General features: G+C 41.2%; 1 protein-coding gene across 2 annotated transcripts in view; it reads left to right on the forward strand.

Annotated features, from left to right (window-relative positions):
• The window catches only part of LOC117456463 (protein CutA homolog), an 8,641-nt gene extending 7,335 nt beyond the window's left edge, over positions 1–1,306 (forward strand). For both annotated transcript variants that reach the window (XM_034096364.1, XM_034096363.1), the window contains exon 6: positions 1,039–1,306. In XM_034096364.1, coding sequence (XP_033952255.1) covers positions 1,039–1,144 — 106 coding nt within the window. In that variant the 3' untranslated portion in view covers positions 1,145–1,306. The remainder of the gene's footprint in view (positions 1–1,038) is intronic.
• The last annotated feature ends 19,683 nt before the right edge of the window (positions 1,307–20,989 follow it).

Raw genomic sequence — 20,989 nt, forward strand, 5'->3', positions numbered from 1 at the left:
TTGACTAAAAGTCCAATGTGTCTTTCCTATATTTGTATCACTATTATTGCTATAATTAATACCACACTTAATAAGCACTGCACACACATAATTAAACATTTGAATATAAACTCTCACTGTTAATTATCTTTCGACTGTACTCTGTAATTCTGTAAAGACCTTCTACAGTTAATTCAAGCCTAATTGGTTGAGGCAACTAAAGAAAAAAACATATATATGAGTCATTACATTCTCTGTGGGATGCAGAGTTAGGAACAGGATAATTACTCTGAAAGAAACAGACGCTGATAACATGCTCCCACTGAGAAATCCAATAAACTGAGGATAACACACACACACACACACACACACACACACACACACACACACACACACACACACACACACACACACACACACACACACACACACACACACACACACACACACACAACTCTCTGATCGGACAAAGCAAATGGAAACCATTGTGTGTTGTTTTTCAAAGTCGGCCTGTAGTGTTGTCAAACTGTGCTTCAAAGCCGGTTATGGTCATGGCCAGGGTAACACGGGCAACACTATAAACATTATCCCTTACATTATTAGTAAGGAAAAGGCAGATCTGAAAGAAGTACTTAAATCATTTACTTAAGTGAAATTATACATAGTTTGTCTAAAAATACTCCATTACAAGTCAAATGTATTTAATCTTAATGTTTCTTAAGTTGAAGCAAATAAGTATTCAACAAAGCATATAAGTATTCAACAAAATGTACTCATTATGAACAATAGCTCTTTTGAATGTATTTTAATATTGTAGTATATTATATTATTGTAATTGTATCGCTTTCAAGTACATGTAACAGACTGTTTGTGCTTGTCCACAAGTTATTTTAGCAACCCATCAACATATTTTTCCAAATCAACATAAATATATACTGCTTTTAACATGTTGTGTGTTTACCAGTATATTTTTCCATCATGTCAACATGTATATGTTTCTGTAAGTGATCATGCTTACTCTTTTTTTAGTAACCCAAACCTTAATCTGTACAATTTTAGTGACAAGAAGTGCTGCTGCCATCCTTTTGCAGAGAGGCACAATCCTGAAGAAGGGGCTGGAGTTTGGAGAATGCATTGTAAGTCGGAGCAATATGTTAGCAGCTGACAGTTCAGTAATGGAGTGGGAGGAGCTACTTCAAACAGAAAGATGCTCTCTCCTGTAGAGGTGACAGATGAGTGATTATTCAGCATCCAATAACTGCTTCCAATAGCACATTTTTATTTTAACTTAATGCATACATTTGAATAAAATTATATATGTTCTGCATTTTCAGAGTCACTGTGTATTTAATCATATGTGCACACAGTAGAGCAAGATGGGTTTATTTTAAATAGGTTGAAAATGAGTTTTTATATTTAACATATTTTCGCATGGATCCACTTGTCCGGACGTCACTGCCATCGTTACTTACCTGCTACAGAGGAAGAGAAGCTTTGAGCTCTACATCTCCTGCTGTGCCTTCTGTACAATACAAAGTAAAAAGAAAACAAAACATAGCCTACATGGAAGACGAATGCTGTGCATAATAAGCAGAGACACAAGGGGAAACAATGACGTGCATTCAAATTGAGAGCAGTGAAAGTATGTAGCAGAGAACAAGGATTAACACGGTGACCCTATTACGATGGACACACTTCTGAAAACGGATTTTGAAGTGATGCCAAGAGGGATATGAAATTGACCAAATAAATCAGAGCATTAATTGAATAGTTATTGAGTCCAAGAAGTGTCAGTAGTGACGCTCTGTGAAATCCATGGAAAACATTACTGCTCCTTTAAAGAAAAAGGTATACAACCAGGCATGCAGAATGGCTTGTGTGTGGGTATGCATAATTACACTGTTTTGGAAAAAGTGTAGATTAAAACAGTTCAATTAAGTTAAGCTAGAAAGTATTAGCATAAGAAATACATAAAGTACAAAACATAAAAGTACACTATGTAAAATGGCAATTTCCCAGAGTATGCACACTACATCTTTGAAATACTGATGCATTCATTTGATCATTATTTTCTTCATCCATAATATTGCATCATAATCAATGTGTTGAGTACGCTCTTTGCCTACGAATTTTAGTGAAGAAGAAGAAGTATAAAGTAGGAGAAATCACTCAAAAATAGTACCTACAAATTGTAAAAGTACATTACTTGAGTAAAAGTACTTTGTTACTTTCCGCCACTGATTGAATTTGCATACCAGACCTGGTGTCCTCTAATAGATACAGGGTTTTAATCAAGTGGAAAAGACGCCTTTAATTCATCGTACATGAAGTCAAGGACAATATTATTAAGAATGTTGGACTAATAACAAGTAGACTCTGCTCTGAAGTAGGTCTTTGTAATGTGTGGATTAATCTTATGCAAACATAGTGGCATTTTGACATTTAAGATTTACTGGCTACACATTCAGATAAGATAGATCTCTGACACACAGCCAAACTGATGTTGTGGTCTGAACTGGTTTAGCGCTCTGCGTGGCAGGCTAACGTTGAAGGGAGGGACAAGTAATGGCTCAGTGCCTCAGAGAGAAGCTTACACTACAAGGTGATTGCTTCCTTCCTCTCTTCAGCACCTCCTCTTCTCCCTCCTCCCATCTCCCTGCCTCTGTGTACCTCTTAAATCACCATCTGTAGTCCATGTGTTTTGCGCGAGACTTACACACTCGCAGAAAATGAGAATGAGAAAGAGAGAAATTGAGAATGAGATTGGTGACACTTGGCGAGGTACAGACGAATCCAATTCCTTCTCCCTCTGTACCTTCCTCCTGGCTCTGATGCTCCCTCGCTCACTCGCTCAGCTGCTACGCGGACTCCGTCATCAAAACACACAGTGAGGCGTGCTGGCTTGCTCACACTCTGTGGCTTGTGGACACACTCACACACAGTCTCACACTGGAGCCAACATTCAAGATGCAGGAGCGGCAAGAGAGCATGTCTTCTGATCCCCTGTCAGGTAAATGCAAAATAAGAAGTGTATCTCTGTCCTGCATCCCCTTTTTCTGCATCATTATCCCGCTTGGCTCCCCTCCTCTCACTGTTCAATTACTCTTTTTTTCCTCTCCTATTCTGTATCCATCTGCTCGTGTTCCTTATGTGTGTTGTTCTTCCTCTTATACTGTAAGTGCATGTGTTGTGGGATAAGAGGCGATAAACATAATGACTGTTATTGTTGAAAACAGGAGGAGAACCTATTTCCATATGGCAGGGCTGTAAGGAGTACATTAAGGTGGAACAGCTCCTGCCTCACATCCAAAGCACAGCTGTGAAACTGCATATGGACTAGCGAATATTGCACTCTTCTGACCTAGATACACTAACAACGCTCGTGCTACTTTAGCCGGGATCCTTGTTTTCCTTTTACTTACAACGAGTGGAGTATTTAAGAGGACTGTTGTTTTGAGTGTCCTCCTATGGATATACAGCATATTTTGCATGCTGAGTGCTATGGAAACTCCTTTCTTATTTTAACAAGTGTGCGATCAAAGCAAGTGGCTGGTTTTTTTTGAACAGTGGAAGAGTCTGTTGGTGTGTGCTGTCGTTGGCCTTTAGAGGTTTTAATTTGTCCTTGGTGATGAGGACAATCCTGCTGGGTATTGAGCTGGGAACCAGACTGTGCACACATCCTTCATTAGTTATGTAATTCATTTGAAAGGGGCAAGTGAGTGAAATGTAAGCCGAGAGGTAAAATCCTTATTGGTCATGATTTGCGCTGCCTAAATGCTGAGGTGTAGGCTACCATACTGGTGAGAAGAATATCATTTCAACGATTATGAAATGTGAAATGTCAAGATATTACTAACACCTTGTTTTTTCCCCCTCACTGCACAGCATCGAAACTCATTAAAGGCTACTCAAAGTGAGCCTGAGAACTCACACGACTGAAGATAATAATAAATAGGTTTCCTATTACCACGTCTTTCATGTCCCCATTATTCAACAAGTTAAAAAAAACGTGTGTGACCATGCATGTATTCATAATCTGTCAAAAATAAGTAGACGCATCCACTGTAAGGTCACACATTAGTTTAAAGATTGGCAATTTGGGTTTTTTCATCTTGTTTTTTTGGAGACTGACCATATCTGGACCAGGGGCTGGAGCACTTTATTAGCGACCTGTCAATCACGATGTAGCTTTATGCACTGAAGCATACACTGCTTTATTGTGTACTTTTACCCTTAATACGACACAATTTACAAAATTAACATTATGCTGTATTGAAGATGACTTCAAACTAGCAATGTGAACAAAAATCTATTAGCAAATGATAACTGAGATAATATATTCACGTTAGAAGTTGGGTAATTTTCTCATAGACTTCTATACAACCAGATCGCTGAGTCGCCCCCCTATGGCCATTAGAAATAATTCGTATTTGAGGCACATTAGCTTCATATTTCAGAACCAGAGGCTATACATCCACACCTAAATGTGTTTCAATGTATCCATGTGGCAGGTGACACAGTACTAGAGCAAAATGCATCTTTTACTGCCCCAAAAATGATGATGGAAAAACAAATAAAAAACACATCTCACATCACATGTGTGCTTCAGGTACAGTAGGTCAGATTAAAAAAACAGAAGGTGATTATTTTTCTCTACATGGGAACATTGTGCCTGAATTCCACAGGGGATTGTTGATATATTAAATTGTGACTCCGAGTTGCACGGTGATACTTGGAGAAAGACAAAACCTCATGTTGTTAAGACTGTCACGGTGCTGCTCATGATTTACCGACACTTCAAACATCTGACGCCTCGCCTGTCACCCATCTCCAGTTTCACGCTCTGAGAAATCAATATCAGTATATCTTCCAGTTCGGGTTGCTTCACGTCACTTCTGCTGCGCTTAATGTGTGTTCACAAACCAACAGCAGAACAAGCCAGCAGCACGGCTGTGAGGTGCTGGTACAGATGCACTAACTAATTCATGGTCTTCATGACAGATGGGCGTTATTAGTATAGTGCAATCTCGGAGTGAACAAGAAAGGCATACGTTTACCCTTAAGTATTGTCATGGCCTGCAGCAGTGACAATAGCAGGTGGCAAGCATGATCATATCATGTTGTGAGTGTGAGTTGAATAAATGTGAAGGTTCACAGGGAGCTAAAGCGGGGAAACGTTGAAACCACCATGACAGGTGAACCACATGCCCTCTCAGACTCTTTCAGTTATGAATTGCTGCTGCATGCCACTCTGGTTTCCTTTCTAATAACAATACATTTTTCCTGATTGCCTTGGCACAGTTTCTACAACAGTTTGAATGTGCAAATTCTTAATCAAAGAGCCAGACTGCACTAAAAGAACTGGTAACAAATTATTTCCGGAAATGTTCTGTAATTTCCTGAGAGTATGAGCAGAATACAAAATACACACACACACACACATACACACACACACACACACACACACACACACACACACACACACACACACACACACACACACACAGCCCTAGCAAAACCTTGTATGTTAGAAATGTCAAACAGTCAGTCCTTTAACACCACACGTTTAAATACTGTAGTTTCAGTCCTCTGCATTTTCCAGAATCTAGAGACATTTAAATAACAAGACCAATATTTGGTTTGAAATATTGATCCCCCCGTCTGTAAAACATCATGGCTAATAGTCTGGAATAGTACAGAAAAATAACCCTTTCTTTCTCAGATTGCTGGCGCCACACAATGGTGAGCCACCATGGAATAAGAGGGCAATACAAATAAATGTTGCTTCGTTGAAACATTGAATATAGTCACTCAAAATGAAGTCCAGTTGCATGGTCATCCAAGAGTTTAATCACATGTGTTTCTGGTAGTCTACATTCAAATGTTTAGGATTCAAGGCATTATATTTTCATATCACATTCAAATATGACAATGTTTTAGTAACTGAAATATAAAGGAAAAGTGGAAACTCTGGTTTGCCTTATTATATATATAGGCAACATTGTCCTTTAACAACTAGTGAGCTTGCAGAGAGAAGCAGTAAAGGACCTGTGTGAATCACAATGGGCTAAATAAAAACAAAAAGATGGTGGAGGGCAAAACCGCAGCAGGCATCTTGGGATTACAGAATATAAATTCTCAGCAAACATCAGGACACACCGAGTATTTTCTGTTACACCTATCAATCCGACAGCACTGAAACCTAGCTCAATATTACCTGCATTGAAATTATATAAGAGATCTCAGGTACCCGAGACACCATTTCAAAAAGGGAGGAATTGGATTTTAGGTATAAATATATTGCACTAGTTTTGGAGAACACGTCATTTAAAAAAACATTTCCTCAACTTTTGCACTTTTTGTATGACATGCAAATCCATCCATTGTAACAGCCACCGCATATACGTTTTGTTGATTGTCAAGTATCTTGAATTTAGATTTCTCTGCTTGGTTCGCCCATTTCCTTTCATGACTCATGATCTACCGAGCAATTGTTCTGTAACAACTCAAAGGTACGGAGCCCCTAAAGGGACATGAAGAAAAAAAAAAAAAAACAGAGGGAGAAAAAAAAAAGTCAGGATAACGGGTTAGTATCTCGTGCGCACGAGAAACGAATCCGTTATCCTGACTTTATTTTTTTTTGAGAAAGTTACCGATGCACCAAGGAGGAAGTGGAACACGAGACAACCATGTCATTGCAGACTGTTATGTTTACGTGGGGAAATGACAGTGCATACATTATTTGAGATATATATCGTACTTAGACTTCACTTTAAGGACATTTCGGCCAGGGGTGTGTGGTCACTCCAGGAGGCAGCGGGAGGTGTAACTCAGAGAAGAGCAGCACCAGCGCTCAAAGAGCTTTTACGCCCCGCCTACACTGTGTTTACCTTAATTGAACAGCTATAAATCATGGGCGGACTGGGACTAAAAATCAGCCCAGCCCACGTAAACTGTCAACGGACGGCCCACTTCGGTACCGGCCCAATGGGAATCGTCCCGAACGTCCCGATGGCCAGTCCGCCACTGGCTGTGTGTGTGTGTGTGTGTGTGTGTGTGTGTGTGTGTGTGTGTGTGTGTGTGTGTGTGTGTGTGTGTGTGTGTGTGTGTGTGTGTGTGTGTGTGTGTGTGTGTGTGTGTGTGTGTGTGTGTGTGTGTGTGTGTGTGTGTGTGTGTGTGTGTGTGTGTGTGTGTGTGTGTGTGTGTGTGTGTGTGTGTGTGTGTGTGTGACAGCTGCGGGCAGCAGGTACTCTGAGAGTCACGGACATTAATTCATAGATCAAAGCAGACTGGTTTACAGACTCTCCTGTTTTTCCCAATCCGGTGCTTAAACCAATAGCTCTACACCCCTGGCTGAAATGTCCATAAAATTAAGTCTGACTTCAAAATATATCTCAAATAATGTATGCACTGTCATTTCCCCACGTAAACATAACAGTCTGCAATGACATGGTTGTCTCGTGTTCAACTTCCTCCTTGGTGCATCGGTAACTTTCTCAAAAAAAAATAAAGTCAGGATAACGGATTCGTTTCTCGTGCACACGAGATACTAACCCGTTATCCTGACTTTTTTTTTTTCTCCCTCTGTTTTTTTTTTTTTTTTTTCATGTCCCTTTAGGGACTCCGTACAAAGGAAAGCAAAGCTGGATTGTTTTTTAGGCACTCCAAGTTTCTTTAATTTGTGATGTAACTGCGCCTCCTTCATCTGTATCATGTAACAACAACAAGAAGTATGGAGCTATTTCAGGGTCATAAGTTTTGATCATTCAAAAAAATACAATTTATTTGAAAGTTTTTATCCCGAACCTTGAAAAATACAATGTTGTATTCAAACCAAAAATAAGTAGGCCTATTTGAAATCATTTTTCAGGTTGAATATTATTTTTGATTCAGTTCAGCAATTTTTTTAAATACAAATATTTATTTACAGATTTCACTTGTATACATATTTTGATATTTGAATCCTTTTTTTCAGTTGCAGAATACGTTTTCAGATTCAAAACAATTATTTTTTCAGTTTCAAATTGATTTTCACCTGATCGTTTTTCACTTTCAGATCTTTTCAAACTTTTGGCCCTGATGTTGCTTGGGGGGCGGGGCTTACCAAAGAGTAGTTTGGCATCCTGAGTGGCAGGCCTCCCTCTGTCATGTTGCCTTCATCGATGTTAGGTAGCGCGAGAAATATAACTCAACACTTTCTATACACAATACTCCCGTGAATGGTGGTAAACAAAACTGATACCATCGTCAAAGTTCCGTTAAGCGAGATGTTGAGCATCGTAGTTGGCAACAATCAAGGTATAAGAGCAATAAACTGTGCTAGAATGTGAAATTACGTATCCGCAATCAGGCGTTGTCCTTCCCCACTTCCGCGTAGCTCCATGAACGCAGCATAGTATTGGCTTGGTTTTTGCGATCAGAATCAGAATACCTTTATTAGTCCCACAGGGGATACATTTACATTGTTACAGTAGACAAGAGCCAAAGACAGTGTTACCTAAAGCATGCATAAAAAAAGTATTGGAGATTACAAAAATAAATTATATATTTTTTTAAAGTTACACATTTTACATAATACACACCCTGTAACAGTTCTGCGGATTTAGCAGCCAGGTATATATTGCACAGTTTTTAACGGCATATATATATATATATATATATATATTGCACATATTACAAATATTGCACATAGTTGGTATTTAACAACAAGAGGTGTTATAGTCTGTGTTGTTTTGTGCGGGGCTACGGAATGCCATTTAAGCCAAAATTAAATAAATAAATACATATATATATATATATATATATATATATAAATATGCTTATGAACTAAATTCTGAAATAAATAAATGAGGCAATAAAATGTATAGGCCTACATGTACATTTAAATACACATTTATTTATTTCATGGGACTTTTATTTCATAATGACACATTTATTTATTTCAAGAGACTTTTATTTCATAATGACACATTTATTTATTTCAAGAGACTTTTATTTCATAATGACACATGTATTTATTTCAGGGGACTTTTATTTCATAATGACACGTTTATTTATTTCAAGAGACTTTTATTTCATAATGACACATTTATTTATTTCTGGGGACTTGTATTTCATAATGCCACATTTCCATTTCTTATATGCAAATGAACGGGGCGTGGTTAGTTCACAGATCCAGACCAAAGGCCTGTACTACGAAGCTGGTTCAACCTGGATATGTTTGAGTTAGCCGGTTGGCCAAATCCAAAACATACGCGCTCTCGCTAAACGGTACTACAACGCGGGTTATCAAGTGGATCGCTCAAGCCAGCCGTGTCCTATCTAGTTAGGTGCGCGTTCACATGAAAGGGGTGGCATTTGGAGCATTCGACCAATCACAAACATGGACAAGCGTAGCACGTCATACTTCTTGAATGAAAAGTCAACTATAATATTAGACATATGAAGAAGTTAAACTTTAAACATCCATGACTTAAACACTTTATCCAGGATAAAAGCAATGTTGTGCACCGACAGAAATGCTAGAGAGGTTCATTTTTATGTTTGTTTTCTCACTCACCAGTTATCGTTAATTCCAGGCTTCCTGATTGTTTTCACCTGGCATCCTTTCTGTGTCTCCTGTGCTCATCCTGATTGTTCACACCTGTTTCTCATTGTCATGTGGTTACATTTCCCTGTCTCCCAAGAGGCTTCTCAATACTCAAATTTCCCCTCCTCGACTCCTCGACTCCTCGGTCCTCCGGTAGTGACCCGGAAATGAATTTCAGCGCGCCATTTTGAAGGACGTCTCATTTCTCTAAATGCACACCGAGGACCGAGGATCGAGCATCGAGGAGGCTCTCTGGAGGAGCTATAACCGAGGATACACTGATGGTTCCTCCACGGCTCCTCCGCGGATGCATTTCCGGGAACGGTGGAGGCGTGACGCACGGCCGGACTTATCTCAGCCAATGACAGCTCTGCATGCATCCCCTGGATATTATTTGAGAACCTGCTCTCATCGCAACGCGATGTTTACAGTGAGAACAGCTGTGAGGTCCTGCAGAAAGCAGAGCAGTGTGTAAAATATATATCACTCAGTATAACAGGCCTACTCTCTTTATTTGCTTTAGTTTAGTAGATATCTACAAAGAGTCGATATTTTTCTAAAACCATTTAGTGCTTCACATAATAAAATACACAACGGCTGTAGCCTGATTATGCTTTAGCAGCTGTAGGTGTGTGTGGTACAGTATGTAGGTGTGTGTTGTACAGTGTGTAGGTGTGTGTTGTACAGTGTGTAGGTGTGTGTTGTACAGTGTGTAGGTGCGTGTGTTGTACAGTGTGTAGGTGTGTGTGTTGTACAGTGTGTAGGTGTGTGTTGTACAGTGCGCAGATGCCGCGGACAGACGGGTCTCAGTTGGTTTGATGTCCTTACTTTTAATACTTGCAAATACAACTTTTGGCCCGTAATTTCAATTCCCCATTTCAGCGACCAGAGAGAGGGGGGGGGGGGGGGGGGGGTATATCCAGTCTCTGACTGTGTTACGTTATTATGAGAGTGCTCTCATACTTTAAATTGTATATATTTATATAAATATATTTGTGTGTGTGTGTCCGCATCTGTAGCCTGTTATTGTCTCATTATACCGCACTCTCAATGAATTCAAAGTAAATTTGTGGGGGAACAATGTTCAGCTGATCTAACAGAGATTATAAAATATGACAAAACACTCGACAGCTGATGCAGCTGTTGCCACGTCATAATGAACGGACGTCGCTTTAATATGACCGCTCAGAGGAGAGGAGTTCTCATTTCTTTAAACGTCTGCTGCTTCCCCTCCTCTCTCCTCGGTTCCCCTCCTCGGTCCTCCGCTCGCATCTCCTGTGGGCGGGTCTAAGTCTCGAGGAGGGGAGTCGAGGAGGGGAAATTTGAGTATTGAGAAGCCTCTCCAGTGTTCCTCGTCAGTTCGTATTGTCTCTTGCTATGGTCAGGTCTATGCTCCTTGTGCTCTTGAAAAAGTTTGATTCCTCACTACGTGAGCGCTTTCAGTTGTTGTTCTCTATTTCTGTCATCTCGGCTAGAGATTTGATAGTTACCTTTTTTGTTGTTCAATGCTGTATTTGGAAAATAAAGTATCTTACAAATACTTTACCTCTGTCTCCCGGGTCGTGCAATTGGGTCCTACATCCTAAGTGTCTGAGTTCGTAACAAGCCACATAGTTGCACCTGCAAGGTGAATACCGCTGGTAAAAGAAAAAGTGTTTGAATGCGTACATTAACAGGTTTATGATATCACTGCCTGTGTGCCGTCTAAAACACAAGTGGATCTGACTTTAATTACATTTGTCTCGAGTGTTTCGTCAACTTAATGTGTTGCTTAAAATAATACTTCTGCATACAGTATGTGACACTGTGAGTGTTGCACGGCCAGATACGGCTCAGCTGACTCAGATAAGGAAATATATGATATATTATGTAATTAAAGTCAGATCCACTCGTGTCTTGGACGGGGCAGTGATATCATAAACCTGTTAATGTACGCATTCAAACACTTGTTCTTTTACCAGCTGTATTCACCTTGCAGGTGCAGCTATGTGGCTTTGATCCTGGATAAAGTGTTTACGTCATGGATGTTTAAAGTTCAACTTCTTCATATGTCTAATTATATAGTTGACTGTTCATTCAGGAAGTATGACGCTGCGCTGTCAGTACGCTTGTCCATGTTTGTGATTGGTCGAATGCTCCATATACCACCCCTTTCATGTGAACGCGCACCTAACTAGATAGGACACGGCTGGCTTGAGCGAAGGAGTTGATAGCCAGCGTTGTAGGACAGTTTAGCGAGAGCGGCTTCGTTTTGGATTAATTCAACCGGATAACTCAAAACATATCCAGGATAGGTTGAACTAGATTCGTAGTATACCCCCCTGCTCCGGGGCAGGTTAGCCGCTCAGCATAAGTTACCATGGAGATCCTACTAAAAAGAGAACCAGCGTCGTAGGACCGGAAACCCCGAGTTTTCCCTGAAGTTAGCCGGCTAAGCGAAAATCCTGCTTCGTAGTGCAGAGGTCTGTACTACGAAGCTGGTTCAACCTAACCTGGATATGTTTGAGTTAGCCGGTTGGCCTAATCCAAAACATACGCGCTCTCGCTAAACGGTACTACGACGCGGGTTATCAAGTGGATCGCTCACAACAACAACAGGGGACTGCGTCGGGTGATCGTGTTGCTTTTAATCACACGAAGCCAGATTAAATTAAATAACGACTTCTCCAACCTTTTCTCCAGAGTGCCGTGGTTCATTGTTTATTAATGTGTTTCAGTGGCATTTACAGACCGCTGCAGTGCTGGCTGCTCCTCCACGGGAGTTTATTCTCCCGTTAGGTCCGGGTTAGCTCACACGGCAGCGGCCGCTCTAATGGGTCCATTTGGGTATGGGCACGTCACTGTACCCAGGAAGAAAACAATGGAAAAAGAGAAATGTCCAACGAGGCGTTCTGGGGCAGCAGACAGGTCTTTTCTGTGTTAGAGTTTTACTCGCTACAGGGTGTACTTTGAGGGTGTGTGACTCTGCAGACCGTTCACATGCAGAAAAACCTTCATAACACAAGGGGACGGGTGATAACCGGAAAAGCATGACATGGGACCTAGAGTTTTAGGTAGACGCTAACATGCATTGTGAGCATACTTTAGTCAACATCTGTTCAAGTGAGCAAACTAAAACATGATATATTGCATTAGCAAAAAACTACATATTCTAATTTTAAAACTGTTTTTGAACATGTATGTGCTCAAGAATTATAAGGGACCAGCAAATTTATGCCATAATTCAAGCCAATTCATCCCATTTTCTTTATGCACTTCTGTCATATTTTTTGTCTTTTGTCTCCTCTTTCAACACAGCTAGGTCACCCTCATTTAAACCGTTGTTACAAGGACTTTTTCACATTCTTTTTAGATACAATTTAAGAGCTTATTCAGTATTTTCAGTGCTACACCGGAATCATAAGGCAATTAATGAATATAATGAATGTCAATAAACAGATTTAGTTGTTTTTGACCCAGCAGCACTAACACAGAGGACACAAGAGAGTTCTCCTTAAAGTCCAGTTGCCAGCTCATAGAATCCTGTTGTGAACCCGGAAATGTTGAGTGCCCAGAAGTTTTATGTTAGAAATGTATAGAAACTGCCAGATGCTAACTTGCATATGTTTGGCGATTTGGACAATTGCAGAGTGGTTCTTGGGGTAATTGAGGATGCTGAGTCCATTTCTGATGTTTTCAGTATAAATGTAAATACAAATATGTCACTTTTAACCGGAAGATGTCGATGTTTGTACTCCGGGTGGACTGATTTTTATACATTTTGGTTTGATTTTGAAGATTTAGGGGACTCTGGATCATTTTGATAGGTATTACTGAGAGCAGCTACTGAGGATGACAAAGTGTGTGTGTGTGTGTGTGTGTGTGTGTGTGTGTGTGTGTGTGTGTGTGTGTGTGTGTGTGTGTGTGTGTGTGTGTGTGTGTGTGTGTGTGTGTGTGTGTGTGTGTGTGTGTGTGTGTGTGTGTGTGTGTGTGTGTGTGTGTGTGTGTGTGTGTGTGTGTGTGTGTGTGTGTGTGTGTGTGTGTGTGTGTGTGTGTGTGTGTGTGTGTGTGTGTGTGTGTGTGTGTGTGTGTGTAACCAAAGCTTCATCCATTGCAGAAAAGTGTAGCATTGCCTACGCAACTCCCACTCACCAGCTGAGATATGACACAAAATCTACTATAACAGGAGGTCAAGGCTTAAAAGTAAAGGTGATTGGAGTTCAAAGAAACAAAATGGAAATAAAACGTTCTCTTATTGACCTCTGAATCCATTGTTATATTAGTATTCAGGTACTGTCCTTCTATTTTGCTCTCGGCTTATAGTTGTTGTTTTTTTTCTCATAGTTTGTCAACTTTAAGCAGGCTTTGTTATCACAGAAACACAGGAACACAATGGTCATTTCCGACAGTTCCTTTTTCACAATTATGGTTCACAGTCCAGCTTTTGTTCTGAGAATTTAACAAATCAGTTGTTTGTGAGTGTGTGTGACTGACAGGAAAAGGTGTGCCAGTTAACACATTAGCAGTGAACCCACTCAGCCCTGCAAACAAAATCACCCATGTCATATTATAGTCGAACAGCAAATGCATTTAGTTTAATTATTTTTATCTTAATTATTTTTGCTCCTCCGTGCAATTCCATCAGATATTTGTCTTTATCTCAGGCACGACATTTTGTCTAATTTTAGATTTATTTAGTTTTTTACAACCTTCTTGCAGAGTTTATTTCTTGCTCAAACTTCAAATGTGAAACAAAAGTGTGATCCAATCCGTCTCTCACAGTTTATGAGGTTTATCTTTATGGTATTTTCAAGCAAGATGCGATAGTTGCCTAAAATCAAAGTTAGACGGCATTTTTAACTGCCGTCTAACTTTGATTTGTAACAGGTTTTACCACAACCATTTGCCTATATCCTTTGGCAGTTTGGCAGATTGTTTTTGGAAGACTGTCTACCCTGCTTTACTGTCCAAGTGGTGTCCAATGTTGATTACTGTATGCGACCTTGTACTGTATTGTATCTTTAGAAAAATAATAATAATAATAATAATTCCTTACATTTATTATAGCGCTTTTCTAGTGCTCAAAGCGCTTTACAAATACACATTACACATATTTTTGTATACATGCAATGGACAATACCCACAGGAGCACGTTCAGGTGAAGTGTCTTGCCCAAGGCCTAAGTCTTTAGTATACTGGATAGTTTATTCCCCTTCAACATTATTGAATGCAATGCTATTCAGATGAATGTTGGGTGAAGATTCTATCTCAATATCTTGTGTGGTTGGAGGGAAACTGCCTCAGAGGGAACTGTTTGCCTTTGCAGACCATTTACATGTGCAAACACATTTACAACTCACTCAAATATGAAGAATGAGATTGGTTTCAACAAGGGGAGGAGGTGCATGGTTAGTGGTCATTCTGCATAATAATGATACATCATTTGCTTCTGTTTTTTGTAGTAATTGGCCTTCAGATGGATGCACTTTTGTTTTTCGTGAAACAGACTGGATTTTTTTCTGATTCTCTATGATATGGAATAATGGGCTGATGACCAGCAGCTTCTCACGGTTTCTATGAATGATGTGAGTGTTGAAAGCAGCAACAACTAAATAGACAGTTTCTTCTTTTCCCTGCTTGCATCATTTTGCCATGGACTTTGACACCTCTGGTGTCTTGCCTGTAGTATCTTCATAATACTCACATTGAATACTGCCGCCTCTTTCAGACTTAGCAGATATGGTTCAGTGAGTCTACTTTCCTTTCAATGAGAGGTTGTCAGTGGCAGTGTGACATCTTAGCTATAATAATCTGTTTTAGGACCACTTTTATTCTCCATATATATTAACAGCGTAGGTGATAATGTGGATGAAGCTACTTTACATTTTTATGCGGATGATACTGTGATGTATTGTGCAGGTCCCTCCATTAAAGAGGCTGTTGTTAAATTACAGGCTGTTTTTAACACTATTCAGACTCAGCTCTCTGAATTAAAGCTTCTTTTAAATGTGGATAAAACCAAGGTAATGCTCTTTTCAAAAGCTAAAAAGACACCAGAGCCTGTTTTAGATATTGTAAGATATTGTAAAACTTGAAGTTGTTGCCTGTTACAAATACCTGGGTATCTGGCTTGATGATTGTCTCTCTTTTAAACTTCATGTCAATAACCTGCTTAAAAAGCTGAGGGTTAGGTTAGGTTTCTTCTACAGGAACAAGTCCTGCTTCTCGCTTGAGGCCAGGAAAAGGCTAGTCACTGTGACCTTTTTACCTGTGCTGGACTATGGTGATCTGATGTATATGAATGCACCTGCCAATTGCCTGGTCAAGTTAGATGCTGCGTATCACAGCGCACTGAGATTTGTGACAAACTGTAAAGCATTAACCCATCACTGTACCCTGTATGCAAGGGCTGGTTTGCTTTCACTAACTGTACGGAGGCTCAGTCACTGGTACATTTTTATATACAAAGCCATGTTAGGGAAACTTCCATCTTATATCTGCTCCCTGATCTCTCGGAGAATTGTAAGTGGCTACTGCCTGAGATCGAATGCTGTGGTTTTATTAAATGTCCCAACTGCTAGGACTGTCTTAGGTAAGACAGCTTTTAGATGCGCAGCTCCTCTGTCTTGGAATAGTCTGCAAACTAAATGGAAACTGAACAATCTGGTGCCACTAAATGTTTTTAAAGCTCGGTTGGATGCTCCTCAATCGGAAGCTATTGGTACCTGTTTATGTGGATAATTATGTAAATGATGCTGTATGATGTCCTTTTGTTGTTCTGTTTATGTTTCCAAACTCCTGGTCCTTACCTATAAAGCCCTCCACCATCTGGCCCCCCCCGTACCTCACTGACCTTCTCATCCCCTACCATCCTCCCCGGACCCTCAGATCCACCTCGGCCGGCCTGCTTTCCACCCCCATTGGCAATCTCCGGAGCTTTGGAGACAGAGCCTTCTCTGTGGCCGCCCCAAAGCTCTGGAACTCCCTCCCCCAAGACCTCCGTGAGTCCGAGTCCCTCACTCTGTTCCAGTCCCGCCTCAAAACCCATCTTTTCACCTCTCTCTATCCGTAAAACACCCCCCCACTCATTTTCGACCTCCTCCTGACTGCCACTGTGTTTTGTTTTGTTGTTTTTGTTGTTTTTCTTAGTCTGCTGTCTACCTGCCCCAGTGTATCTACCCCCCCCCCCTCATATTGTAAAGCGTCTTTGGGTACTATAAAAGCGCTATATAAATCCAATATATTATTATTTATGTTTCATGTGGAACTACTTGAGCAGGTCTCCCTTGGAAAAGAGATCAATGATCTCAATGGGATTTTATCTGTATAAATAAAGGTTTGAAATTAAATGAAAAAAAATGCAGCTTGTATAATCTAAACTAAAACATAAGCTTACCTTACTCTTGTGCATTAGCATCCTCTCTGTCTCTGTGTTACCTGCACTTGTGATGGGTGGCAGGCAAGCTCGTAGCATTTATTTGACTGCAGTGCTCGGCATTTCCGGAAAAGCTCTAAGAGGAAGTTCAATAGCTGTCTCTGCATGTGGGCTTACCTTGTGGCCTTTTCCTCCAGCGTTGTGAGAGCAGAAAACAAGATGACGCTTTCCATCAGCAGTGCAGTGAATCCAGCCTCTCTAAATCTCTCAAAGCTGCTTGAGAGCATGCTGGTGTAGCCTGCGGCATGTAGACAGATGGGATTTATAACTTACTATTTAAAATGGATATATATCATCCTGAGTGCTCCCTAAGTGGGTTATGATGGGTGCATATAATCTCTGATCATTGATTTTATTCCAGTTTGACAGTTGTACACCGTATTCAAAGTAAATTGCCCTATCAAATGGCATACCATTAAGGAACGATGCTTTACGATTTTTACTTCAGGGGAAAAGTGACAATGCATATCTTTATGTATTCGAGCTGCCATTTCTTGTTTATTTTACTCTGTGGTGTAAGAATGTCCAAGGATATTTTTCTATTTCGTGTCATACTGTACAATGCATCGTTTTTATTTATTTATCTGATCTCAATACAGCAGCAAGTAACATGGAGAAGATCTAACCAGGTTGTGGTCTATATTTTCCAAATGATAAAAATGTCAATGTCATAAGATATTTTGTTGAGAAAGTATTGCTCATTTTAACCAGAACATACCTCCTTGAAAAAGTCTGATCTAGGTGAGCTGGCAGGCAAGAATCCATATTATGTGGGAGACTGTTATATGAAGGCAAATCTTTCTTTTTTTAGTAGTTGTGTGATGCCCATGAAGAAACCTTAAAATATTGTGGGGGAAAGAAATGTAGTTTATTGAATTTGTTATCCTTCAGTTTTATTCTCCACGGCTCCAGTCGTCTTGGTGGGTCAACAAGGCAGCCCACATACTCTTACATCTTCTGTGTTTGTGCTTCACTCTGTGTTGGATTACATCCTCTCTCCCACTTTTTTCACTCTATACATCGTCTTGGATCGCTGGAACAGGAAAGCAGGATTTTCAAACAAATGTTTGCGAGGCTTCTCCACCAAACTTAAAACATTGATCTAAAACCATTAGGGGCCTTTGTATTTGCTCTATCAATACCTGATAGAAAGACTCTGTGGCAACTGGGGAAAGGTTAGGTTTGTTGTCATATTGTAGAACCCAGTTATTGATTCAGGGGAATAAAATGCTAATATTGTGCAGCTATTGATCTCCCCTGGCCTCTCATGTAAAACACAGACGGGTGCAGCACAGCATGGTTATAATTATATGCAAATACAATGTGGCCATGCTTGTCTTCTGGGTTGGATAAGAGTATCTGATTGGAACAATGCTTATCTTATACACACAGTGAGAAAACGCACTTATCCATTGGTCAGACATTAAGGGGGTAAAAACGCAAATCCCGGCAATTTCTACCGGAGCCTCCGCCATGGAGCATCGGCACTTTCGGCAGGTTATTCTCATGCTGCTGTTAATCTGGAGATCAACAGACACTAGCGGCCCACGCATATGATTATATAATCAGACAACGTCCGTTAAAAAACATTATAACATAATGAGAGACGTTCTGCAGTAAGGAGGGGTGTTTCACCGACGACAGGTGTTCTTACTTGTATGTTCACCCACACACTGACCTCCTTTTCCCCTCTCTCTCCAAGTAAGGTTCTTACCCTCATTACCTCTGCCCGCCCTACCACCTGTCCTCTGGACCCTATCCCTTCAAACCTCCTTCAGACTATCGCTCCTGATATTCTACCGTTTCTCACCCATTTCATCAACACTTCTCTAACTTCTGGTCACTTTCCAAACAGTCTCAAGGAGGCAAGAGTAAACCCTCTCCTAAAGAAACCCACTCTCAACCCGTCTGATGTTATAAACTACAGGCCTGTCTCTCTCCTCCCGTTCCTGTCTAAAACACTTGAACGCGCTGTCTTTAAACGACTCTCCTGTTATCTCCATCAGAACAACCTTCTGGATCCGCACCAGTCTGGTTTCAAGGCAGAAACTGCCCTCCTTGCTGTCACTGAGGAACTGCACACTACTGAAACAGTCTCCCTCTCCTCTGTCATCATCCTTTTGGACCTGTCTGCTGCATTCGACACGGTGAACCATCAGATCCTCCTTCGTACTCTCCAAGAACTTGGAGTTTCAGGCTCTGCACTTTCCCTCCTCACCTCATACCTCAAAGACCGCACCTACAGGGTTACTTGGAGAGGGTCCGAGTCCAACCCTTGTCAATTAACTACAGGGGTCCCTCAGGGCTCTGTTCTTGGTCCCCTCCTCTTCTCCTTGTACACAAACTCGCTCGGATCTGTCATTAGCCCGCATGGTTTTTCATACCACTGCTACGCTGACGACACCGAATTAATTCTGTCCTTTCCCCGCTCAGAGACCCAGGTCGTCGCACGCATCTCTGCTTGTCTAGCTGACATCTCTCAGTGGATGTCTGCTCATCACCTCAAGCTCAACCTTGACAAGACTGAAGTGCTTTTCCTTCCGGGAAAAGATTGTCCCACTCTTGACCTGACTATCAACATTGGCACCTCTGTTGTTTCCCGACTCAGACTGCAAGGAATCTGGGTGTGACCCTAGATAACAACCTGTCCTTCACTGCAAACATCGCTGCTACAACCCGCTGCTGCAGATACACGCTTTACAACATCAGGAGGATGCGTCCCCAGCTGACCCAGAAAGCGACGCAGGTTCTGGTCCAGGCTCTCGTCATCTCACGCCTAGACTACTGCAACTCCCTCCTGGCTGGTCTACCTGCATGTGCCATCGGACCTCTGCAGCTCATCCAGAATGCAGCTGCTCGCCTGGTCTTCAACCTTCCTAAATTTTCCCACACTACACCGCTCCTCCGCTCGCTTCACTGGCTTCCGATAACTGCTAGAATCCACTTCAAGACAATGGTACTTGCGTACCATGCTGCGAATGGATCTGGCCCTTCCTACATCCAGCACATGATTAAACCGTACACCCCAGCACGTGCACTCCGCTCTGCATCAACCAAACGGCTCGCTGCAACCACACTGCGAGGGGGACCCAAGTTCCCATCAGCAAAAACACGTGGGTTTGCTATCCTGGCTCCAAAATGGTGGACTGAGCTCCCTATTGACATCAGAACAGCAGATAGCTTAGACACCTTCCGGCGCAGACTGAAAACTCATCTCTTTCGACACCACTTCGAGCGATAGAACTATTAACAAAGCACTTATATACTAATAAAGGGCTGGCTTATCGAAAGCCAGTTGAGTAGCATTTGAAATGTTTTTGCTCTATGAAACCTGATGTACTTATATGATTCTGTTTTCTTCAAGTTTGTATTTTGTTGGTCGAACGCACTTATTGTAAGTCGCTTTGGATAAAAGCGTCAGCTAAATGCAATGTAATGTAATGTAATGTAGCTGACGGAGAATTTTTACTTTACAGGACACTGTTCAACACTTCATTCTGCTTCACTCTTTAACTAAACAACCGCGGATGTCTTGAAAGACTCTTTCGCTAAAGATTTTGAAGATATTAGCGTTCTTGTGACACGTAAATATACGCTTCCTATGCTTTGGTGCGGACTGCGTTCACACCAGCAATTAACCGCTCCAGAGTTCGCAAGCAAGCGCTCCGAGACCACCTATTTTAGCGGACCAGAGTCCGGTTGTTTAGTTCACTTCAGAGGTCTCGGATTGTGTTCACACCGACCCAAATGAACTGCACTGTGAAGCCGACCGTTGAGCGGCCCAGACCAAGCAAGGAGGCAGAGGCAGAACGTCCAAAAATATAACCCGGCGTGGGCATTTATTAAAAACATGGGCACAAAGTTCACAGCCTCAATCCTGCTGTTCTCCTTGTCCACATCCTGCAGCCACAAGGATCTCACACACACACCCAGCCCCCTCAACAGACAGAGAAACCGAGCCTAAATACACCCACTCTAATCAGCACAACAAGACACAGGTGAGGGGG

Source organism: Pseudochaenichthys georgianus, chromosome 12 (genome assembly GCF_902827115.2).
Source record: "Pseudochaenichthys georgianus chromosome 12, fPseGeo1.2, whole genome shotgun sequence".
In the NCBI taxonomy this organism is placed as follows: domain Eukaryota; kingdom Metazoa; phylum Chordata; class Actinopteri; order Perciformes; family Channichthyidae; genus Pseudochaenichthys; species Pseudochaenichthys georgianus.